This window comes from Python bivittatus, unplaced genomic scaffold (genome assembly GCF_059951505.1).
Source record: "Python bivittatus isolate LINGU-HERP-01145 unplaced genomic scaffold, Pbiv_v1 ctg000590_np1212, whole genome shotgun sequence".
NCBI lineage: Eukaryota > Metazoa > Chordata > Lepidosauria > Squamata > Pythonidae > Python > Python bivittatus.
The window spans coordinates 6,506,108-6,532,303 of NW_028277086.1; the positions used below are offsets into that span (position 1 = coordinate 6,506,108).

At 39.3% G+C, this 26,196-nt stretch overlaps 1 protein-coding gene across 1 annotated transcript in view; it reads left to right on the top strand.

The window, feature by feature from the left end:
* Window positions 1–26,196, top strand: part of COL22A1 (collagen type XXII alpha 1 chain) — a 173,695-nt gene that overhangs the window by 67,115 nt on the left and 80,384 nt on the right. Inside the window, exons 11-23 of the mRNA XM_088148939.1 lie at window positions 297–350; window positions 1,490–1,528; window positions 10,803–10,856; window positions 12,758–12,811; window positions 14,493–14,546; window positions 16,257–16,310; window positions 18,148–18,192; window positions 19,640–19,693; window positions 21,555–21,608; window positions 22,592–22,627; window positions 23,800–23,829; window positions 24,383–24,436; window positions 25,874–25,927. Coding sequence (XP_088005065.1) covers window positions 297–350; window positions 1,490–1,528; window positions 10,803–10,856; window positions 12,758–12,811; window positions 14,493–14,546; window positions 16,257–16,310; window positions 18,148–18,192; window positions 19,640–19,693; window positions 21,555–21,608; window positions 22,592–22,627; window positions 23,800–23,829; window positions 24,383–24,436; window positions 25,874–25,927 — 636 coding nt within the window. The remainder of the gene's footprint in view (window positions 1–296; window positions 351–1,489; window positions 1,529–10,802; window positions 10,857–12,757; window positions 12,812–14,492; window positions 14,547–16,256; window positions 16,311–18,147; window positions 18,193–19,639; window positions 19,694–21,554; window positions 21,609–22,591; window positions 22,628–23,799; window positions 23,830–24,382; window positions 24,437–25,873; window positions 25,928–26,196) is intronic.

Consider the following 26,196-nt stretch of genomic DNA (forward strand, 5'->3'; position numbering starts at 1 on the left):
TCAAGTAATCTCTGTTCCTTTTCCTGGCCTATCCAATATTTTCCTGTATCTAATTAACAGACATCTCCTAAGTCTTGTAAATAAAATTCCCTCCCCTTTCTGTTTCCCTTCCTCCTTTCCTCCCTTCCTCCCTTCCTCCCCTTCCCCTTCCCCTTCCCCTTCTTCTTCTCCTTCCTCTCTGACTCCTTTTACTAGATGAAGAAATGTATAATTCACAATTAAGTTATTGTGAAATAAACCTGGCTGGTATAATAAAAACCTACCCTTTTTACTAACATATCTTTATTTTTGTCAAGGGAGATATTGGACCAATTGGATTTCCTGGCCCAAAGGGAGACAAAGGAGAACCAGTAAGAACATTTATGATACCCTAAATATTCCCTTCCTATCCTAAAATAGCCATACACTAGTGAGAATCAGAATAGGTCCTGATGGACTAGCTTAAACAAAATTCTAAATCCAGATATTAAAGACCCCAGCTGAGTATTTTAAAATGATTAGCTATGGAGGAGACCTGTAGTGTTCTCATGAACTCTACCCACAGTTTATATCCCTGACCTTCCCATAATAGGAAAACCAGATTGTAGAAGCTTCCTCTTCAGTGTGCCAAAGCCACAATCAGCCAAACATAGTTACAATTTCTGTTTAGACCTTTGTTTATCCATATGGAGAAATCTTGGTTGGAAGAGACCTATGCCAGGGTGTTCATATCCGTGGTTTTCTCCATACTTCAGCATCTGACTACAGCCAAAGTTTTATTATGAATTATATCTGAAGGGATCTAAAGAACTAGCTTGAAAAATAGAAGCAGAAATAATACTGACTTCACACAGTTAAAGAGATTGTCCTTGAATCCACCCCATGTCTTGTAGAAGAAATTCTAATTAGAACTTTTCTGATCTCATTTATTGGAACATATACCTAAATCTTGGACCAAGCCTTAGAACCCTTCATAAAAATTCTACTTGATGCCTGGTTTCTCCAGCTGTCTTCTAAAGACCTCTAGTTGTTATTGTGAAAGATAAAATAATGTTCTGATCCTTCACAATTTGAAATCAATTAAATGGAAGGGCTAATGAAGGACAGGTTTCAAGTGTTATGTTCTAGACCACACTTTGTCAAATTGGTTATTATCCAGTTGTATCAAAGCAACTCCCCTGTCCCATAACAATTAGCCATATTACCTAGGGATTATGGAAGCTGAAGTTCAACATGCCTGAACAGCACCAGTTTGAAGAAGTTTCCTTTTGTTCCTAGTCAAGTTCATGACAGTAGAGACTTTCCTTGACATCGGGGTTAGAATCTTCCATACAGTCTGATTCATGGTTTATAACCTCTATAGTAGCAGAAGATACACAGTGTATTAATTAAATTTCTTCATTGCTGTTTCATAGCTTGACACAGCTATTATCATTATGCATGATTTCTCACACTCTTGCATATCCTTATTGCATCTGCTGACCTTGGATTTATTAATTTCTCTTTTCAGGGTGGGGAAACATTTGGCCGAGCAGAAAAAGGAGAAAAGGTATGGTTAAAATTTAAGTTGAAGAACACCTTGAATGTGTGGTGTAGTCTGTGTTAGTTTTGTGTGTCTTACAGATGCATTTCATGCAACTTTCCTTAATATGCACACTTTTATTTGCAATATATGTGGTGAGAAGTACATTCAGAGATATGGGGTATCAGAAGGATGGTTGTGTTAATCAATCAGGAAATTGCAAATTAATTGTATTTGCTTGAAATTATTGACCAAGTTCCCTATCACTAACTCAATTTGGTTCTCTTTCTACTGTAAACTGCACATTGATTTGTAAATCTTTATTTTAAACATTGTTTTCCTCAAATCACTTTTTTAAAAAGGCAGATTTTGATTCATTTGCCCTAGGACCATCACTGAAAAACTAGGAAATGCTATGTTACTATGAGTTCACATACTTTTTCTCAGTCCAGGGTAACTCACAGGGAAAAGGTAAGATAAAAATGCAATAAAATACTATTATACTTCTAATCTGTTCAGACTACAAATTCCTTAAAAGGAAACCAGACACATAAGAGGATCTTGAATTAATAAAATGCTAAAATTAGTAAACTGCTAAAATAAAATTAATAAAAGTGTGCACACATGCACACACACACACATACAGGCCAGTGTTTCTCAATCTTGGTAACTTTAAGATGTGTGGACTTCAACTCCCAGAATTTCCCAGCCAGCTTGCTGGGAGTTAAAGTCCACACATCTTAAGTTGATAAAGTTGAGAATCACTGATAAGGACCCTTTTCAGTTGGGGCTCAGGCAGGAATATAGTACTGAGAAGATGGTCACACTTGGGCATGACCTTTGGAGGGTTCGGGATGGGGGTGGTGCATCTGCCCTGGTCCTCTTGGATCTCTGGATGACTTTCAATACTGTTGACCATGCTATGCTTCCTTTGTGGTCAATTCCAGTCAGTGTTGATGTGGGGGAGAGGTACCCTAGAACCTTTTTATGTGGAGTGCCTTAGGGCTCAGTTCTCTCACCCTTCCTGTTTAACATCTACATGAAACCACTGGGTGAGGTCATCTGGTAGCATGGGGTGTGGTATCATCAGAACGTTGATGATATCCAGCTATAACATCTCTCCCTCAGACTGGACAAGTGATGCTGTGGTGTTTTCCCAGTGCCTGGAGGCCGTACAGGTCTGGATGGAGAGGGAACAGCTGCAGTTCAAAATGGAGTGGCTCTGGATTTTTGGGTCCTCTGGATCCAGAGACTTCCCATCTTTAATTCTTGACCTAGTAGCACTCCCCCAAGCAGAGTTGGTGTTCAGTGTGTGGTTCTTCTGGATTCACAGCTCCTGCTCACCTGGAGCAGGTGACAGCCATGACTAGGGGGGCTTTTGCACAGAACCATCTTCTGCTCGAGTTGCACCCATTCCTGGACCACAAGGCCTTGCTTGCTTTCGCTGAAGTCTTAGTCACTTCCCAATTAGACTACTGCAGTATGCACCACATGGGGCTATGCTTGAAGACCACCCAGAACCATCAATTGGTTCTGAAAGCAGTGGCATTTCTGGACAGCTCTTGGTGTCCAGAAATTTGCCTGCATCACATTGCTGCAGTGCAGGCTGCAATGGCTCTTAGTTTCCTTCTGGGTGCACATTCAAGATCCTGGTTATCACGTTTAAAGCCCCAAGTGGCATGAGGCCAGATTATTAGTGGGACTACCACTCCCATAGGATATCTGCCCATCCCACCAAATCATATATGATGGGTGCACTCCAGGCCCCCTCTAGTAAACAGGACCTAGGAGGTGGACTATCTCAGGAGTGGTCCCTGCCTTGTAGCCTCCACCAGAGATCTAGAAGGCCCCTACCCTCTTGGCATTCTGCAGGGCCTTTAAGATCTGACTCTTCCCCCAGGCATTCAATCAGGATGAGAGTTGAGCTCAGCACATGCATATTTGGGGTACTGTAGTGCCTTGGTTGTATATAATGGCTTTAATTTCTTGAGTTTTGTTATTTTTGTACATTGCTGTTGTGAGCCACCCAGGATTATGCTTGATAATCTGGGCGGCCATATAAATCATATGAATAAATAAATAATAACTGCTTCAATTTTTCCCTGTCACAACCATCCATCATGGGTGGGTGGGTGTTTGTGTAAATGGATGATGATGATCACACTATCTGTTCAATCCTGTCCGATTCTCAGCCATTCTATGGACCAGCTGTCTCCACATTTTCCAATCTTGTACGGCTTCATTCAGTTGTTTTATGCTCTGGTTGGTGTCGGCTTTGAGGGTGTCTAGCTACCGTGTTTTGGGGTGGCCCCATTTCCTTTTACCGCTGACTGTTCCAAGCATCACCACCTTTTCCAGTTAGTTTGGTCGCATGACATGGCCGAAGTAAGTCAGGTGGACGGAGAGCTTAATGAAGCCAAGATGCCAATTATGCCCACCCCATTGAAATCCCATCCCTGTTTTCTGTTTTGCATAGATGTTGCATGTAAAACAGCCGCAGGGCTTCAATCGTGTGGGTGAGGCTGCCTTCTGGACCCCTCTCCTGCAGATGCCTCTGGTTGTACTCCAACAAGCTGGCAGAGAAGGAGCCACTGGTGAGCAAGACTCATCTTCCATAGGCATCTGCAGGGAACAACCTGCAAATTTGAACTGCCCATCTGTGAATCAACTCCCATTCGGCCCGTAAGCCACCTGCCAGGAAGATGTTTAAAAACCTATGCAAATCATCAGATTAGCTTAAAGCCTGGCTAAGATCAAGTGTGATGCTCTGCTGAAAACCTGATGTTGCAGCTAAACAACATTTCTTTTGGGTGGATAGCCAAAGAGAGCAAAAGCAGTGGGTGATTTGATTGTGTCTCTTTGGTCTTCATGCCAATCAAAGGCTCTGGATGCTATATTTCAAGAGCGAAGATGGACTTTTGGGAGACGTGGACCACCAGTCCTGTATGGTAGTATCAGCTGACAAATCTGGCATCAGTGCAGATATAAATGCACCAGACACAGATGGTCTCTTCCTTTCAGTTTGACAAAAGAACTGAAGTAGCCCTTCCAAACACAGTAAAGTTTTAGAACTGGAATGTGTTCAGCCGTACCTTGTTCTCACAACTTCTCGGGCTAAATTGCCGCCAATTGTTCTTGACTTGTCTTTTCTTCTCAATTTAGGTGGAGGGCTTTTTTTTCCCAAAGGAAACTTTATTTGACTTTTTATGGATAACCCCCCCTTCCCCCATCCCAATAATCTTGCTATATTTAGTGGAACATGTTTTTTTGGGAAACTCCCAGATGTTTCTCCTGAGCAGCAACAAGGCTTGACGATTTCATAACTCTCCTCCATTCCCCCAAGAAGCTGTCCTTGAATGAAACAGGAAAAATTGGCATTTTGAGGTGGGAGATTAGATAACTGAACATATACTTTTTTCAAATTATATTTCAATTCGTCCTTCCTTTCTGTTTGGATTGCCAAAGCTGCCAGCTCTAATAGCAAAGGAAAGGGAGAAATTGGTAGATGACAAGATTTTCTCATCATCATCCTATCTTCATACTTCTTATACACACACACACACACACACACACATACTGTGATGAATATCTGCCCTCGAAAGGTCTCCAAATACCAGCTCTCTTGTCCTTTTGTGCTCAGATAAGAAAACTCAGTTTTTTTTGTTACGTTGTGTTTTTTCTTTTCCCTTTACAACACAGCAATTACAGGCTTTCTGTTTTATTCACTGACCCAAAATACTGAACATATAATGGTTTCAAGATCCCGTAATTGCGTGCCTCAGCAGCTGATCTCTCAGCACCACAGGAATTTCAGGGAGGGCAAATGAGCTTGCAAGTTTATTTGGCTGTTCTTCGCTTTGGAGTGGACCAAAATATTTTATTCTGATTTCCTCCTTCCCCAAGAAAGCAAATGGCCTTTAATGGCATCTTTAATGGCACACTGACATCTACTGGCTCCTTTAATACTGTGAACATTTTCCCTGCAGGAAACATTCAAGCAAAAATTGGCATGCAAATCTTTCAGTTACATGGATTTATGCTCCGATGATGATGATAATGGCTGTGTTATTATTATTGATATTATTATTATTCCTGCTATTGTATGATTATTATTGCTATATTATTATTGCTATATTATTATTGCTATTATTATATTTTTCTAAGCATTTATTTAGATTTAGTGGAGCTAAAAACCATTGTGGTGAATAACAATAATGATCCAAGCTGGTGCTTTGAAGCATGTCTGTTTTCCATTCATTTATATTTATACAAAAGAACTGGGATAAAAAAATCAAGTGAAGCAATTGCCTAAATGTAAAACTGGAAAAATTTCATTTGAAGGAAAACCAAGTTTGATTTTTCATCATCCTGCACCCACCACTAATAATTTCCTCTTTCCAAGTGCATTTAAATTGTCCTAGTCATTTAACCAGAGTCATCTGTATTCAATTTATATCATTTTCTCTTATTATTTGCCCCTTCAGTGCCTGGCCATAAGGCATCTATAGAACTTAATTGCTTAAATGAGAATAAGGCTGAGTTGCTAAGTGGGATGTTCCATTCCAAATTTGTTAGCCAATTTTCTGAGGAGAGATGGATTGCTTTCCAGGACCTCAAACCTCCCTTTTGTTGCCATGTTTACAAAAAATGATTCATTTGAATTAAGCTAATAGATGTCTTTATTTACAGTGAGATTTCAGGGCTTATAATGGACAACAATTTGTGCATTCTTTCTCCTAGAAGTTTCAGGCTCTTCTTGCTGCAAGATCAATGAACTTAGCAACTTTGACAAACATGGACGGACTTTTCTGGGCCAGAAAAAGCAAATCAAGGGGTCCACCAGGCAGGGACATTTATGGCGAGGTTAAAAAAGTCAAGATGATGGCCACTATTGCATGATCATCCCCCCACTTTTTTTATGTCCATCACATGAGCAACACATGTAAAAATGGGGTGAGGCTTTGACCATACATCTGTGGCTAACAAGTTGATTTTTTTTTTAACTTCTCCTCTGCTGATGTCCCTGCCTCCAGAGTTCTGCAGTTCAGATCTGTTGGCCCTAACATAAAATTTAGAATAATTCAAAAATGATTAAGTTGCAAATCTGGGATCAATGATCTTAATCAGTGTGACTATCTTAATATACAAAAGACAGTCTATGGGAAAAAGCCCAACCTTTTGCTCTGATAAAGATCTGTTTTGGAGAATGTAGATACCAGAAATGATCCAGGGCTGTTCTTCCAAAAATTTGGAGTTTCATAGCTATGAAGGAGATTAACTTGGAAGATTTGGGGGTTTTGCAAATAGCAGTTCTGTGGATATGTATTGTCGAAGGCTTTCACGGCTGGCATACGATGGCTGGTGTGGGTCTTCCGGGCTGTGTGGCTGTGTTCTTGAAGTTTTGTTTCCTAACGTTTCGCCAGCACCTGTGACCGGCATCTTCAGAGTGCAGGAGCACAGACAGGAGCAGTTCTCTCTGTGCCTAGGGTGATGTGACCCTTCTGTGGATATTTATAGAGATCTGGGGGGGGGGGGGAAGGGGGGATGGGGGGGTGAAAGCAACATGTGACTGAAGAAGAAAAACAGCCACACACCAACAAAGTATTTCTGCCCTATATCAAAGGGGTCACAGACCGCATGGGAAAACTGATGGAAAAACACAATTTCCAAACAATCTTCAGACCCACCAGAAAAGTACAAGAAGTGCTAAAATCAGCAAAAGACAAAAGGGATCCCCTCACCACCGCAGGAGTATACCGCATACCATGCAGTTGTGGGCAAGTATACATCGGAACCACAAAACGCAGCATCCATACCAGGATAAAAGAACATGAAAGGCACTGCACACAACAGCAACCAGAAAAATCTGCAGTAGCTGAACATGCTCTCAAGCACACTGGACACAAAATCCTATTTGAAAACACAGAGATACTGGACAACACCAACAGCCACTATACCAGGCTATACCGGGAAGCCATTGAGATTCACAAACACCAGCACAGTTTCAATAAAAAAGAGGAGAGTCTAAAAATCAACAAAACCTGGCTACCAATCCTGAAAAATACAGCCTGCAAAAGGTCAAGGAACTCAGCTCAACCACCAGGACATGTGAACAGTTCACACAATGAACTTGCTAATCACCCCCAGCAGCCCCTCGTTAACAATTCAGTAGAAGAAAAAACCCTGCCTAATCCCCAGGAAGATACACACAGATGCTGACACCAAAACAAGCAGCCACTCAGTAACTCAACCCCCCCCCACACACACCCAATCCCCCCTTCCCCCCCCTCAGATCTCTATAAATATCCACAAAAGGGTCACATCACTCTGGGCACATTATAAAAAAATCTTCCGTTATCTTCCAAGACATGCTTAAAAGCCCTCAACTGCTTCCTATTCAATAAAAGACTGGGGACTATTCTCATCTCAGACAGTCAGCTGTTCTGTTGTAATGTGGCTATCATAGAAAATGCCATTTTCTGACTTCTCACTCTTCTGATCTCTCTAGAGGCAGGTGTCAATAGCATCTTTTCCCCTTAAGATTGTGTAGGATGGGCAGAAGGTAGCAAGATCCAAGCCTCTTAGTACAATGCTTAACTAATTCAATTTAAGTTGAATTACCTTTCATTTTTCTCCTGGGTAGAGCTACTTTTTAGAGATGATGTTCTTTGTGTGGTATGCTTAACAAATGGTATGCCCCACAAAAAGAACATAATGAGGTCTTGGCATGGGAAAAAAATATGTTCTTCTGCAATAGAAGTTTCCCTTGGAAATCAAATAGTCATTCTGGAGAGGCAATGCATTTTTGAAACCATGACACAGAAAGAGATTCCTCTCATCTCCTCCATGTTTCTGCAGCTGATGAGGTATCCACAGAACTGATGGCTGGTGTGGGTCTTCCGGGCTGTGTGGCCGTGTTCTTGAAGTTTTGTTTCCTAACGTTTCGCCAGCACTTGTGACCGGCATCTTCAGAGTGCAGGAGCACAGACAGGAGCAGTTCTCTCTGTGCCCAGAGTGATGTGACCCTTTTTGTGGGTATTTATAGAGATCTGAGGGGGGGGGGAAAGGGGGGGATTGGGTGTGTGTGTGTGGGGGTTGGGTTACTGAGTGGCTGTTTGTTTTGGTGTCAGCATCTGTGTGTATCTTCCTGGGGATTAGGCAGGGTTTTTTCTTCTATTGAATTGTTAACGAGGGGCTGCTGGGGGTGATTAGCAAGTTCATTGTGTGAACTGTTCACATGTCCTGGTGGTTGAGCTGAGTTCCTTGACCTTTTGCAGGCTGTATTTTTCAGGATTGGTAGCCAGGTTTTGTTGATTTTTAGACTCTCCTCTTTTTTATTGAAACTGTGCTGGTGTTTGTGAATCTCAATGGCTTCCCGGTATAGCCTGGTATAGTGGCTGTTGGTGTTGTCCAGTATCTCTGTGTTTTCAAATAGGATTTTGTGTCCAGTGTGCTTGAGAGCATGTTCAGCTACTGCAGATTTTTCTGGTTGCTGTTGTGTGCAGTGCCTTTCATGTTCTTTTATCCTGGTATGGATGCTGCGTTTTGTGGTTCCGATGTATACTTGCCCACAACTGCATGGTATGCGGTATACTCCTGCGGCGGTGAGGGGATCCCTTTTGTCTTTTGCTGATTTTAGCACTTCTTGTACTTTTCTGGTGGGTCTGAAGATTGTTTGGAAATTGTGTTTTTCCATCAGTTTTCCCATGCGGTCTGTGACCCCTTTGATATAGGGCAGAAATACTTTGTTGGTGTGTGGCTGTTTTTCTTCTTCAGTCACATGTTGCTTTCACCCCCCCATCCCCCCTTCCCCCCCCCCCCCCAGATCTCTATAAATATCCACAGAAGGGTCACATCACCCTAGGCACAGAGAGAACTGCTCCTGTCTGTGCTCCTGCACTCTGAAGATGCCGGTCACAGGTGCTGGCGAAACGTTAGGAAACAAAACTTCAAGAACACGGCCACACAGCCCGGAAGACCCACACCAGCCATCAGTTCTGTGGATACCTCATCAGCTGCAGAAACATGGAGGAGATGAGAGGAATCTCTTTCTGTGTCATGGTTTCAAAAATGCATTGCCTCTCCAGAATGACTATTTGATTTCCAAGGGAAACTTCTATTGCAGAAGAACATATTTTTTTCCCATGCCAAGACCTCATTATGTTCTTTTTGTGGGGCATACCATTTGTTAAGCATACCACACAAAGAACATCATCTCTAAAAAGTAGCTCTACCCAGGAGAAAAATGAAAGGTAATTCAACTTAAATTGAATTAGTTAAGCATTGTACTAAGAGGCTTGGATCTTGCTACCTTCTGCCCATCCTACACAATCTTAAGGGGAAAAGATGCTATTGACACCTGCCTCTAGAGAGATCAGAAGAGTGAGAAGTCAGAAAATGGCATTTTCTATGATAGCCACATTACAACGGAACAGCTGACTGTCTGAGATGAGAATAGTCCCCAGTCTTTTATTGAATAGGAAGCAATTGAGGGCTTTTAAGCAAGTCTTGGAAGATAACGGAAGATTTTTTTATAAAAAAACTTTTAAAGAGATTTTAAGATACAGATCTTATGGATGCTTTTAATATACCATTGTAAGTCAATATTGAATAGACAGCCTACGCATTACGGCAAAGAAATAAATGTTACCTTCGGTCAGGTTAAAAGCTGGAGGGGTTTTGGAAGCCACATTCAAGACTTTCACCTGGCTGTCCCAAACTGTGCAAAGTGGAGGTCAACAAAGTCATGATGGCAGTTTGGACTGCATGGTAAAATTCCCAGCCCTTTTTTATATGTGTGCAACACCAATATGTGGACACATATAAAGGCGGGGAGGGGTTGTCTTGCTGTCATGACAGACATCTTGACTTTTTTACCCTTTCCAGACATCATTACACACAATCCTGATTTATTGATTTATAGTTTCCTTTGAAATGCACATAGCAGCTTTAGAGAGGAGAAACAGGTCAGAATCATAGGACAGGTAAAATTCAATTTTCCTTGTCATCATTCCTCCACATTGCAAGGTCTTCCAGCCTCCATGTTACTGACATTCACAATTTGTTGACAGTGGATGTTAAATCCCATTTACTGTGTTGCGTAAACTTGAGGTGGTATGTTGGCATCATGAAGTTTGCAGCTCAGAAATTTGCCTTGTTAGCAAAGCCTGTGATTCAGTTCCTTTTCAAAAATACCAACATATCGACATGATTCCTTGTGGATTTTAGTAGTTAAATTCCCTTGATCTATGTTAAGAGGAAGATATATTTCATGCAAATATTTTCCATTCTGCTCTTTTAGGGTGAAAAAGGACCCCAAGGTTTACCTGGTTTAATGGGTGAGAGAGGAGAAAAGGTATCTATCTATCTATCTATCTATCTATCTATCTATCTATCTATCTATCTATCTATCTATCTATCTATCTATCTGTCTGTCTGTCTGTCTGTCTGTCTGTCTGTCTGTCTGTCTATCTATCTATCTATCTATCTATCTGGATAAATATTGTTAGTATTTCCCATGGACATAAAAAAGAACACAGTGATTATAATAGTTGGGACTTTATAATGTGACTTTTTCTGCTGTATTTTTCGTTAGCTAGCGTACTTCAGTCAAATGCAAAAATGTGAACATCAGTGCAAATTGTGAAACATCAGGTATGACATTATAGAAAATTCAGTAGAAAATGAAAACAGAAATCATAATCTTGATGGTCAACTGCTTGAATAATAATGACATCTTCAATAAATTTTCAGCTCTAAATAGGGTATTTGGATATTCTAAGGCTTAAATATAAAATCTTCCATTTCCCACATCATTAATTTTTCTAATCTGATTTAACACCTGCCCATTGAAGCATTTTGGTACAAGATAGCTTAGAAGGAAAAGAGAAAGAAGGAAAAGAGAAAGAAAGGATCAAGTGCTATGGAACCAGTTCTAAGAAACTGGTATTTATAGAAGAGAAAATATGTAGCTCAGGGTTGAACTGTGGAGTCCTTGGTGCTCTCTGAGCTTGGTGATTTTCTTGCAACTGTTTCATTAACCAGCTAGGTGACATCTTCAGTGCTAGAATGGAATTGGGTTTGCTCTAAGAGATGTTATCTAGCCAGGTAACAAAACGTTTGCAAGAAAACCACCAAGCTCAGAGTACCCCTAGGACTCCACAAACTGGTATTTGGGTGCTAAAACATTTCTTGAATTGCATCATTACAGAACTCAGAATTTTCCTGGTTTTTAAGCATCTCAGAGACATTATAACACAACTGTCTTCTTAATACGTTATTCCTCCTAGTCTGGGGATATGTGGAGAAGAGAAAAGGGAAGAAGATTGAAAGAATTCGATGGCATTGTTAAGGATCCAGCGACATGAGCAATAGTTTATCTTGACCTGCTCATGGTTGAGATATAAAGCGAAGTGGGCTTTTCCCAGTTTGTCATACATAACAGCTCTCTGGCATCTGCCTGAACCTAGGAATACTTCCAAGCACCATTCTCACAGAACCTCTTTAATCAGTTTTATTAAGACAAAAAAGGGAGGGGATTACAGGAATTCTGGCAACTGAACTCTTTCCAGTCTACAACCAATATATGCCAAAGTACATTTAGTAGAAAAAAAAATCTGTAGCTCAGGGTTGAACTGGGTTCTTGATGCTCCCTGAGCTTGGTCCTTTGCAGATGTTTCATTACCCAGCTAGGCAACATCATCAGAATGAATGACTGTGGGGTTTACTGCCTGTGTATATATAGTAGCTTGCCCTGTCAGTTTTGATGGGGCTATGGAAAGGAGGAAGAAGGAGGAAACCACACCACCACCAAAACTGGCAGGGCAAACTACCTAGTAGGGTAATGAAATGTCTCCAAGCAAACAGTCAAGCTCAGAGAGCACCAAGAACTCCAAAGTACATTCAGGTGGAGTTGTCCCCATTTTTTAAAACTGTACATTCATGTACTGGTAGATCTCTTCACTAATAAGGAAAGAGATTGTGATTGTTCATCTGATGAACCCTTTTTAGTCTGGGAACTGACATTACAGTACATTATTCCAACACCATTTATCAGGTAATTAATTCACTGCTTAATCCCTGTATTTTGGAACTGGGTGATGCACCACTTTTGAGATCACACATTAATGTAGCCCAGAGTGAGAGTGATCAGATTTGCCTTCTTTATTATTCATATCCTTCTGCTTTCAGCCAATGCTCTTTTAATTATATTATGATTTCCCATTAATTTTGATGTGGCAATCTCTATTCTTTAAGGGTTCCCTTGGTGCACCTGGCACCCCAGGAAGGGATGGTGCCAAAGGAGAAACTGTAAGCTTTTTTCTTCTTTCTTTGTAATCCTCTTTTTCTCGTAGCGTAAGTCGAGATCAATCTTCACTGAATGGAGCATGTCTGGGGGATTAATATTGCTATTCCAAATGTAAGAAAATAAATAAGACCAGCTTATTAACCTCAACAATCCTATCTTTGGGCCAAGGGAGCAAAGAGACTTCATATAGATTATCTGTTCTTGGAAGCTTTGAGGAGGAATATCAGTTGCCATTCATTAAAATGCTGTGCTGTGACTAGAGATTTCACAGAAGCAGTTGAGCAAATCAGATCAACAAAACACAGCTATTTATTTCCCTCCAAACAAAAGTTTGCCAGCTGAAATTTGATGGGTGGAAACACAGGAACTCTGGTGGGATCTGAAAACCATCATTATCTACTTCAGTGTCTACAAGGGTGAAGGCAATCTTCTTCAGCAATGGTACAAAATTAAGAGAGTGCCAAAAAGATTTGAGGTGAAGCCTCTTTTGCTGGAATGTAGACTTCTGCATTTCCAAGATGTGACCTGGGAAAAAATACTTTCAGTCTTGCAGGATTGATCAGCCTTGTGAGGCAGTCCAGACAAGAAGCACACCCAGATGAATTAATCGTACTTTATTGTAATATTACATTAACAGAATCTTGCGAGACTGAAAGTATTTCTCCCCTCCTATGTTTTTAGTCTCCAAAAAAACTAGGGAAGGTCCCTCCTGAAATGCTTCCTGTGCTTTTTTCCCACCTGCAGACTGAGCTGTCCCTTATCAGACCATTGCTAAGGCTGCAGGTCTTCCTCCTGTCTCCCAAGGTCATTCCCACATACCCTTGCACTCATATGCCATTCAACTGTATGTCTTCATCACACATCTACTCTGCTTTTTCTTAAGATATGACCTTTCCCCCAGGTAATGAATGGAGCCAGTCTCTATCAGCAGAAAAGAATGGTATTTAGCTAGCTGGGCTAGCTAACTATCAATGGATACAATTTCGCTTTTTGGGGGCACAACTGTTCTTTCCACAATTGTGAAAGTTTCCATGGACTTGAATCTGTCCAGGGTCTCCACACTTAGTCCAACACCTTAGCACTCTATCACATTGGCTCTTACAGATGTTGTTACAACTTTGGTTTCTTTTTTGGAGGGAGGCAAAGGCGATAAATTTCAAAATCCAGCAAATTAATAATAAAAGATATTAAGAAGGATTGATTTTAAAGTGCATACCTTGAAATCATGTTTTAGCACTGACATTTTTGATTAAACCCTACCTTAAAATTTGTATAACAGTGAGAAAGTAATCATTAGATCTCTATCTAGACCTCTAGTTAAAAAAAAAAAAATCTTTGAAATAGTTCTGGCATGAAAGATGGTTACAGATTAAGCCACCTTTTTCTTGAAAAATGTTCATCCTTGCCTGATATGAAGATATCGTTTTTTTCTAGACATAACTAAATGGCAGGGTAAATGCAGAAGATCTGATCTTCTTCCTCTTGAATCTTCAGCAAAACTAGGGAAGATCTTTCCACCAGAATCCTTGGAGTAATTGTATGAAAAACCTTCCATTTCTCTCAAAATAAGGCATCTCTTTTGGTTTCATACATCAAGTAGCTTATGATTTTTCAGTATACCCTGGTTTATAAGGTGTCCATGGAAAGTCTTTGCAATAAATATTATTTTGCCTTCTTTTTTAGGGAGAACCTGGTCTTCCTGGACCATCTGGTCTTCCTGGACCATCTGGCCCAAAGGTGAGCATATATGAATATTAAGCAACATAATGAATGAGATTCACAGGACCTTCAGGAAAGATTTATCTATTTGGGAGTTATACTGAAGGTGATTTTCAACTTAAATATGTCCATCAAAAAGGGTCAGATGGACCCAATTCCTGGTCAGGACAAACACCTAACTCACATTCTTAAGTAACAGTTTGTCTAAAATCTGGTTCACTGGAAAATGTTATGACTTTTATTATATATTAAATGTAAAGAAAATGTATAAAGGCCTTTTGATAGTGCCTTTCCCCCATTAACTACTACTATTATTGCTCAAAATAGCTGCAAAGTAATATTTACTTATTTCCACTCTAATAAAATAGTATTCACATAATTCTGTAAAGTTGTCAGCATATTTGTTTTCCCTTGCTCCCTTACTTCCTTAGTCAGCTTTTACACTAATGTGATGGCTCATTTATTATTGTGCCAATACTTTACAACACTGAGAATGTTATATTAGATTTCTAAAATATGGTAATAGCTTGCCTGGCCGAAAACTTATTTGTGTCACCAAAGATTAAAAGTGTAAAATAGTTTTGATCTGCAATCTCCTTTCTATTTAAGTTTCTGCATATAATATTTTACAGTCTCAGCAAACTATCCACCAACATTTGTATTAATGTCTTTCCAACCTAAAGAAGTAAATACAAACTCTATACTGTTTTTCTCAAGTTTTGTCTCAGGGAGTTGCAGACCACTTATCAGGACCTCCAGACCAAACCACACTTTCAGTTTGTCCTCTAGTGTGGAAAATATAAGACATGGAAATTGATTTATCTTAAAGGGCAGCTAATTTGGAAATTCTTAGGGAAAAAAGAACAACAACAACTGGGCAATAGACTAGTTTTGGAGTCCTGGAACATGAGCAGTTTTTGAAGTTGCCCTTTCCCTCCTACATATCTTAACTTCCTAGGATTTACTAAGTTTATTGCTTCCACATTCCTTCCTTCCACATAAATGGCCACATAAACCATCCTTCCTGGACAATATGTATAAGGGAGAAGTCCTGGTGATCTCATGGATACATCCATGTAGTAGAAGTTGGCTATTGTCAACTATATTACAATTGTTTTCTCCCAGGATGTCTTTCTGAGACATCCCTCTGGGGTTGGGCAGCTAATAGATTTGAATGAATGAATGAATGAATGAATGAATGAATGAATGAACGAATGAATGAATGAATGCAGACATACATACTTTTTTTTTTACTTCCTAGTCTAGCCCTCAGCCCTGAGATTATCTGAAACTTCTGAGATCAGTGAAGATCAACTAGGTGCTTTCACTTAGTTGGGCCAAACACATACACTCACTCTCAAATTTGTTGTTGGCTTAGTCCAGTGATGGGATAAACTAAAGAAGCTGATGTGTCCTTTCTCATCTGGTTGCCACATATGGACAAAACCATGACTTTTCATATTTATGTCAGTTTATCCAGAATTGCTTGGTCCCAACCACAAATATGCTGGTGGTTGGAAACACATAAATAGCCACCTGGCTTTAACACTCAAGTAGTTTGATTTTCAGGAAGGATAACAAGATGTTTACAATATTGTAGAATTACCTTTTAAAGAGGATTGATTATTATGATAAAGGTCAGAAAAGCTGCACATCTGTTCATGTAAATAACCTACCATAGATTTTCATTATGTTCTCAAACCTTGTTTTTCTTTAATTTTTGCTCAGGGAGAAGAAGGGCGTCCTGGTCCACCAGGTCATCAAGGTTATGTTGGTGCACCTGTAAGTCAGAATTTTGTTGTTATTGTTGTTGCTAATTTAATATCCTAAATGAATACAGTATAATTTGTAAAATTCAGTTGTATGGCAAACAGATACTTGATTCTCAAGCTGAACTAGAGCATCATATATTATACACAGGTATTTGGGGAATTATCAAGTTAAGGAAGTTAGAACAGCTTCACTGAATGTTCAAAGGTAGAGCTGTGCAGCACTTCAGATTCAGTTCCCGAGATATGTTTTCTGATAATCCAGCCCTGGAGAAGGTGAAGAGTTGAGAAGAAGCTCCTTTAATACCCCATGAAGTTTGGACTCAAATCTGAAATGCAGAACAGACTTACTCAGAAGTCTTTTTAGTTTCACATTGTGTATCATGTATCTGAGAAGGTCAACCATGGACATAACAGTTCCCTGGGAATTTGTATTTGAACCATACTACCTTTCCAGATATGTTGTGTAACAGTGTTTGTTGCTTAATGAGAAAACATATGTATTTTTTTCATCTGTGCAACCTGTAATTTTGCTGTAACTTAATTATTCAAATTCCCAGTTAGATAAATAATTGCTCAAGAATAAAACAACTCCATACTAATTAGCCCTTTTAGTCTCAGTTTGTCTTTTGTAGGTTGTAAATATACCCCATTGATTTGATATTAGTTTTCACAAAATATTGAGGAATAATTTAGATTGTTCTTTGCAGTAACTGCCTCCAAGGAATTTATGCACCTAAACCTATCCATCCGGTGAGCTGCTGTACATGGTTAAGCTCATGGAGATGGTCAAATCTGAAAACACAGAGATACTGGACAACACCAACAGCCACTGTACCAGGCTATATCAGGAAGCCATTGAAATTCACAAACACCAGCACAGTTTCAATAAAAAAGAAGAAAGTTTAAAAATCAACAAAACCTGGCTATCCATCCTGAAAAATACAGCCTGCAAAAGGTCAATGAACTCAGCTCAACCACCAGGATGCGTGAACAATTCACACAATGAACATGCTAATCACCCTCAGCAGCCACTCGTTAACAACTCAACATAAAAAAACCTTGCCTAACCCCCAGGAAGATATACGCATACTCTGATCACCAAAACAAGCAGCCACTCCTTAACCCACAACCCCCCCCCCCACACAGGCACCCTTGCTGATCTCTATAAATACCCACAAAAGGGTCACATCATCCTGGGCACAGAGAGAACTGCTTCTGTCCTCTGAAGATGCTGGTGAAACGTTAGGAACCAACACTTCCAGAACACGGCCACACAGCCTGGAAGACCCACATCAGCCATGGTCAAATTTGTATAACCTATCCATGGCAAGTGTACATATACTGGCCTCTCCAAAGCTCAGAAAGATGGATCGTATCATGCTAATTCCATGGGTTCTTGTCACATGGATTGCATATTTTTCTCTCTTATAATGTCAGGTTTTACTTGTTGAAAACTGTCACTGTTCATCAGATGAAGTTACAGTATGACTTTTGCTGGAGAAGGTCATTCAGTTTTCATTAGCTTCCCTTATCTGGTTGCAATACATTTTACAGTATTTTTTTTTAATAGCTTAAAATCAAAAGAATGAGTGGGTTGATGAATGCTTCAAGACCAATTAGCATAGACAAGGCTTTTCTTTTTCAAAATAACTGTATAGTTTTATTCTAGAAACGTACTTAATAAACAGAGTCTAAAGTCAGTTCTTTCTTCAACAGTACTCAACATTTATTAAGTCACTGTGTGAACATACCTAGCCCACCAGTACCTCATCTGGTTTTGCTCAGAGATGTTGTTGATGCCAGTATGATCCCTGTAATTTTCTACTTTGTTTCTTTTTCTTTTTTAGGGCTTGCAAGGGGAAAGAGGAGAAAAAGGGCCCCGAGGAGACAAGGTACAAATAATTTGTCAAGTAGTATGCCATGATGATGAGCACAAGTTTAGAAGAGAATTGGCTCATGATGAACATTCCATGTCAAACATGTCATGCTCAGGACAATATATTTCTCTGGAAGTCTACTATTTTGTAACTCACACTAGATATAATATATTCTATGCAGGCTAAGTATTCCATGTAATGTGACCAGGAACCTTCACTCTTGTCATCTAAGCTTATATACTCTGGTCATAGTTGCATTATGTCAAACTTCTGCAATGATAATGTATCATATTGTGGATTCTTTCAAGTAATGCTGATTTTAGGGCATTACTCCCCTTTATTCTATTTTAACATGTTATTCAGCAATATGAAAATCTAAAATTTCGACCCTGAATTTCATTGTAGATACAGTTTGATAACAATCCTATCTGAAGCAAGACCTTCAAGCTACCTTGATGACATGTCCTCTCTGGCCTTGTTTGCACATCACACTTAACTGGGTCAAAGGGGGAAATTAATGATTCATGTGAACACCCCAACCTACTTCGCCAACCCAGACAGTAAAGCCAGAAAGGATTAATTTTTGGCCCAAAGTGTTCCAGGCCTTCTGGTGGCTAAACTAATTTTGGTCAGTCAACCATGTCATGCATATTGTTTACTGGTTATTAACTGTCCCTTGAATGGCTTCATGGAAATGAAGTTATTCTCATCTTCTTTTACCTCCCTGCCCCATGGTTTCATGGTGGGAAGTTTAAAATGGACAGAAGAGAATGGGGGTGATACCTCTCTCCCCCCACCCCCAGGTTCTGACTATATTTGCATTAAACCTGATCATTACCATCATGGATATTTCTTCATTTGGTAAAAACAAACAAAATGAAAGCCACCCAGATTTTTTTGTAACAGCTGGGTGGACTCAGAAAATGTTGGTTTCGGTGAACTAAGTGATCAAGAGTCATTCATTGCTGGTGTGCCTGGGGTTAAGAGTGAGGACTGCCTGGGGGAAAGGAGATGACTCAGCCAATTGGATTGACCAAACATGGTCTGCATAAAGATGTCAGTTCATATAGGAATTTGTCAAATAATTAATTCACTACCTTTCAGATGTTCTCAATCCCAGCACTGAAGCAAGTAAGCATGGGACCTTCTGGGTCTAATTTTGGCAAAACAGTAGAGGGAATGGGCTGGAGGTAGTAGATATTGTCCAAAGATGGACTGGTAATGGGTGTCATCCTGGACAAGTGAGAACAAAGCAGTCAAAATCAGGTACAGGATAAGTACAGGCTGGAGTTCAGAATCCATAATAGGAAATCAAGCAAGAAATAGTTTTAAAAAGCCAGCCGTCTGAATCAATCTACTTACATGTTTAATCCCTGGTAAATGTATGCATGAGAATTCAGCTCTTCCAAGACTACTTCATGGAATGAGATCTCCAATAGTGTTTTTATGTTTCTTTGCTCAGGGAGAACGTGGCCTTGACGGTTTTCCTGGGAAGCCTGGCTTGGATGGGAAACAGGTATGGGACTAGATTTTTATGGTAAAAAAAATAAAATCCTTTATAGAATTAGTTGTGCATGTAAATCCAAGGATTTAGGACTGGTAATCATCTTCTGAAATGAAGCCTTTGCATAAACCTAACACCAAGTTCTGCCACACGTTCTCTAGATTTAAAATGGTAGCTTTCTCAGCAAAAAAACAGTGGGAAAGTATTATGGGCTATACTAAATGGTTCACGTGAACAACCTGATTCTTTCCAGTTCCTCCTTCTCACAGCTGAAAGTAACACATCTGCTTATGTGTTCTGCTGGCTACTGCTGACTGGATTTATCATTCTCCTTGTTTTCCAGTGAGCTCCAGAAGGTATTTTTCAAACTGGTCTAGATGAGATCATCATGCACGGCAAACATGTTGGCTTTGCTCTCTGTGGAGACCAACAGAACACTTGAGTTCAGGGTCCAATCATTCAACAGGCCAAATAATCATTGTGCTTAAGGCCTGTGAAAACTTTGACCAGTTTTATAACAGTTTTAATTATGATAAAATCTCTATCATAAATTCCTTTTGGAATATATGTGTAATTTTTATTTAGGAAGTAAACATCAAATGCATCATATAGGATAGGGGATATCTGATGTGGTAATGCTACCAAGAATGACACTTGATTTCACACTCCTGTGAGCCAGCAGTGTGATGTGGCAACAACAAAAATGACAAATGCCATTTTAGGTTGCATCATCAGAAGCTTAATTTCCAGATCACCAAATCATGGAAAGTAATCATTGTATTCTGTTTTGCTTTGGTCAGACCCTACCTCAGTTCTGGACAGAATACTTTATTTAGAGAAATTAAAGCAGGTACAGAGAAGAGCAATAAAGATATCAGGAGACAGAAAGTAAACCTCAGATAGAAGGTGCTGAGTTTGTTTAGTTTTCGGAAAAGATGACTGGAGGTGGGGGTGGGGGGCAGATGTAATAGCCCAGAAAAAAATGTCATGGAGAAGAATCTCAAAACTTGTTCTCACACCCATCAAAGTACAGGGCAACGAATAGAGAATGTAAGTTGCAAGAAGGCAGACTCTCATTTAATGTTAGAAAAATCTTCCTAACAGTAAGAGCAGTTCAAAACTTGATCCAATAACCCAGAGAGATGGTGGGGTCTCTTTCACCTGGTGAATTCAAAGAGAAGTTAGGTTGCTCATTTGCTTCTGATTCTTCATGGTCTAACAGACATCATTTTGCCTGGACTATCTATCCATAACTGCTTCTTTGAATTCTTATAAGTGTATGTTTGTGGCATTAATGTTCCATGCTTGTGAGTTTCCTGAAAGAACCAGGTTGGCCACTGAGGAACACAGAATGATGGATCAGATGGACCATTGGCCTAATCAACCCAGCTCTTCTTACATTGCTAGATGGGTGGAAAGTCCACTGTGTTTATCAGTCTAAGCTAGATGAACCAGTAATCTCAGTACAATAGGGTTTCAAATGTGAGTCATATATCTTTGCTGTATTTGCCTGTTCATTCCCAAAACAAAATAAAAGAGCAAAAATCTCCTTTGCCCATCTCCTCTAAAAACCACCATAATCCAAATTTGCTCCACCAAACATCCTACTACTCACCTTTAAAGTGAGTCATAGGAAATAACTATTCCATTTCAATGCTAGAGGTAAGTTTACAGCACAACCCAGCTTTGATTTAAATTTGGATTGTTTATTTCCAAGACTGAGGATATCATATTAAATTCTAATATAACTTCATTCTTCTGTGCAGCTTAAGAAGACGTAACGCCCAAATCTTCTGATCCTTGTCTTCTTTAGTTTAAAGCTCATCACTGTTCCCCTTGAATATCTTTTGACATCTGCTTATTCTTATTTCAGGGTGCCAAAGGAAGTTCAGGTCAACCAGGACTTATAGGACCACAAGGAGAGAAGGTAAAATGAGGATTATGTAGAGAACTAATGTATGTGCATTCATGCTTTGAAAATTATTTTTAAAAGGTGCTTTGGAATGTATGAGACAGAAGCTTGAAAGCAGATGCAGCTTTTTCAAGAAGTCTCATTCAAGATACAGCTACCATAAGTAAGTGACCTCTTAAAACAGCTGCATCTTTTTCAGGCCCATGCAGAAGCCTGAAAATAGATGTTGTTGCTTTAACAAGGTCCTATGCTTGCTATCCCTCAAAATCTGATATCTCTTTTCTGGATAATTTTTGCAACTACTATACAAATACTCTGTGTGTGTGTGCGTGTGTGTGTGTCTGTCTGTCTGTCTATCATCTATCATCTATCACCATTGGAAGACTGAGAGACCTGTATGAACTGGTTACCGACAGATCATCATGGACAAAGTCACTAAGAGTTTCTTGCTGACTTGATGGCACATAATCAATCAATATTATTTAAATAATTTTCACTATGCTGCAGATACAGTAATCATATTTTCAGTGACCAGAGACCAAAGTTTTTGCACATTCCAGTCACTGATGTTTGCAGGGAATAAGTCATTGATGTAGCTTTTCACTCTTTTTTACATACTTTTGGTTTATTCCCCACTGGAAATTAGTGGAAGTTAATGTAATCTTGTGGTGGGATATGTCTGTGTCGTGTATGTAGAGGCAAAAACACTGTTTCAGGGGTCTAGGAAAGTCTAGGAAGGGTGTGGGTTGCTCACCCCTTTTTCAATCCTTCCCACTCAATTTTTATATAAATCAGTGTTTCTCAGCATTGACAACTTTAAGATGTGAGGACTTCAGCTCTCAGAGTCCTGCTGGTTGGGAAATTCTGATAGTTGAAGTCTTCACATCTTATAGTTGCCAAGGTTGAGAAACTTTGATCTAAATCATCGAAGAAGGCTGTAAGAGGCTCTGGCAAGTCAGCCATTTAATTATTTCTCTTTGATTTGTTTCCAAATCTAGGGTGAAATCGGGGCTCCTGGGAAACCGGGCTCACACGTAAGAGTTTTTTAATTCACAGGTCTGGTGTAGGATGGTGAAAAATTATTTCTCTGGAATTTGTGTGGGTATTTGGGATTTATAACTCTTGAAAATATCTCCTGTCTTTGATCAAAGGAAGCCATATTCAGTGTCCGTGCATTACTGGTAAAAGATTGGTCTGAAACTGAGATGTGTACAACAGTTTCTTCATTCTGTGAAGGTTGGAGAGAAAGAGGAATGAAATCGTCTGTCTTGGCTAGAGCTTCTAAAGGTTATTGTGGTACTAATGTAGGGATAATGAACTGAAGGCCAATTTCTGACACATCTCTTAGCTTATGGTCCTGAAATAGTTGGAAATTTACAGGGAAATCAATTGTACACATACATATTAAACAGCCTAATACATAATGATGATCATGATAATGATTAGATTGTACATGTATTTGGGTCACTTTTGAAAGTATATGCTGGATATAATTTTTAACTGGCTGCTATTTTTATTATGTTACCATGGATTCATTGTGCATGTTAACCACTTTTCAGAAGGTTCTGAAGGGTGTCATACAAATTAAATTAAAACTTCATTACTGATATTGTTATTTCAGTATGTATAAAATGGCTGAAGGGACCATTTAATGTAGCAACTCAAAGCAAATTGTTCCATTTTTTAATAGTCATTACCCTTTTTTTGTCAGGTAACTGAAACATATTTCATAGGTTAACCTCTCACCAGCTCTTAAGCTGGGCTGCATCACTTACGAAGATTCCCCTTGCAGGCCAACCAGTAGTTTCATAGAACAATTTAGCTGAGGTAGCAAAGAAGTGACTTGCTTCCAATTCAGCTTCATATTGCTGATTCCAATGTATAGTATATAAGCTTACGCTTAGCTTCACTGTTTTCAGTGGTGATTAGGGCTGGTGCCAAGTCAGATAGGAATTATTTCTCAAATGTAGTTTCTAGGGACTTTTAACACAATTGCTGAGACACCAGTGTTTCACTAACACATTTGGGATTCAACTGTACGGTGTAAATCTCTCTCTCTCTTCCCTCCCCCCACCTCTCCAAACGGTGTTCTCATGTATGGACCTCAGACTTAGTCCATATATAACAGTGAAGACTATCTCTTGGATAACAAACAAGTCAGACTTCTTTTTCCCTTCTGTTTTATAGATAATCTTTTCTGTTTCAGGTGCAGATTGAAGGCTTGAAAGGAGAGCAAGTAAGTCCTTTGTAAATGCTTTAGCACAGGTGATACACATATATGTAAAATACACTCAATGTTATTCAGGAATGTTTTATTGCAGGTAATCTGTCCAACATTACCTCTCAAAAGACATGAGTCACCACTAAACAATTAACTCTTAAAATGTGTAAAAAGGAACATAAGCAAAAAGACATTCAACTATCTGAAACAAACACCTTGATTCATTCTTGTGCACTTGAGATAGATCTGGTCAATATTTTACATTAAAAATCTTGATACAAAAATGCTGGTGATCTCATTGGATGATGTTATGCTACACTAAAGATCTTACCTTCAATACTATTTTTGCTTGTTTTAACTTGTAATAGACTTGGGATGTAAAAAGAAAGATTCTTCCACTTAGAGAATGATGAAAAATAAACATTACACATCTAAGACCTCAGGACTCATGTGTCCCAAGGGTATGTGTCAACTGATAAGCAAATGTGAAAATAAAATCCCATCAGCAGAGTATGAATACAGAGCAAAACTTCACAGCGCCTGTTTTAACTTTGAAATTTCTTTATAGGGAGCTCCTGGCCCACGGGGACCAATGGGGCCTCCAGGAGCTCCAGGTAGCCCAGTAAGTAATTTTATTTCTGAATGAACTATTTGTAATCTGAATGATTTATGCAATGATAGAATATATTAAACATGATGTGAACCTATACTGCATTTCATTTTGAAGACAGGAAGTAATGCAGTGGTGATTTGGGAAACCAGGTTTGAGAAATAGTTCTGTTAAAGGTCTAGGAGAATCACTATAGTACACAATACTGGTTTAACAGATCAATAGTATAACTTAGTAGAAAGAAGGTAGGTGCATATTTTCTTCTGTTCTATCAAAATTCTCTTGCTTCAATATTAGGTAGTAGTGCATTTAAAACTGCAGATATCGATCACTGTGTTAGGTTTAATGATTAAAACATGTTATATGTGTAAAAAGTATCAGGTATCGAATTATAAAGCTCAGGTGATTTAAAAAATATCTGTCTGGGATTCTGGACAGCTGTCGAAATAAGAGTAGACAAAATTGGATTAGAAAAATAGACTATAAAGTATAAGATGGTTTTCTCTCTTCTTAGTTTGCTATGTAATAAAGGTCTTTCTATATAATCAATATCCATGTTTAATTTTTTAAGAATGTGGTTTATCTTTGGCTTCCCACAGATCTGAAATCTGTATCCCCTTAACTTTCTTTTCAGATAAAATAATTCATGATCTCTGTGTGGTCAGAGAAAATGTTCTAAGTATACTAAAACTCCACGATCCAAAATTCATGTACTAGAGTGACATAAATATCACTCCACCCTTTCTTTCGTGGAAATTAAAAGTTAGAATTCTTTAAAAACAGATTTCCTTAATTAGACTTTGTTTTTTATGTTTAAATCATGTGTCAGTAGAACTATGACAGTTGTTGGGATTCAGGATGTCCTTTGAGACTGTAACTTATTTTAAGTTAGCTCCTGAGGAATGGAGCAAAACACAGACAACAAGGTGCAGAGAGGCATTTGGGGTAGAGGTATGGAAAAAAGGATCCTCTTACAGTACTTAAATAATGAAGGCATGTAGATCAGGGATGAAGGCAAGATTATGGAGCCAGCCTTAAGGATTTTGGTGATCACATTATTGCTTTTCCTGTCTATGTAATATAATTAATTGTCCATCACTCTTGATGCACCTGTTCCATCTCCTATATAATCCTTTGTCAATCTCAATCAGTGTGGCTGGAAGCCCAGTGATCACTACTTTAGGGCAGTGTTCCTCAACCTTGGGAACTTTAAGATATGCAGACTTCAACTCCCAGAATTCCCCAGCCAGCATGGCTGGCTGGGCAATTCTGGGAGTTGAAGTCCACATATCTTAAAGTTCCCAAGGTTGAGGAACACTGCTTTAGGGTATTATATATTATAGGGGATAGCTATTTTTTTCCCCCATGACATTCCCCCCAAATGGAAGCCATTTAACATCAAAGACAGTGTATGCAATCACATGTTAAAGAAGAATATCTTGTTTTCAGGGACCACCTGGACTAGAAGGCAAGGTGGGACCTCCGGGTCTACAAGGTCTACGGGTGAGCAACCTTTCTTGTTTTTGGATGCCTCCATTCCTTTCCAGTAGATTCTCTGATGTATTTGAGAAGATAAAATGCTACCCATATTTCTCCTTTTTCTTGCTTCCAGCCTAGAAAATTATGTTAAACATCACTTACTTCTTCCTGTGTTAACCTAGTGTGGCTATGTCATTTTAGACCTGGATGGAATAGCTTTGCAAAGAAGATACAGGTTTCCAATAAGAAACAGGTCATCTTGCTCCTCTCTCTTGCCTATTGCATCCATCATT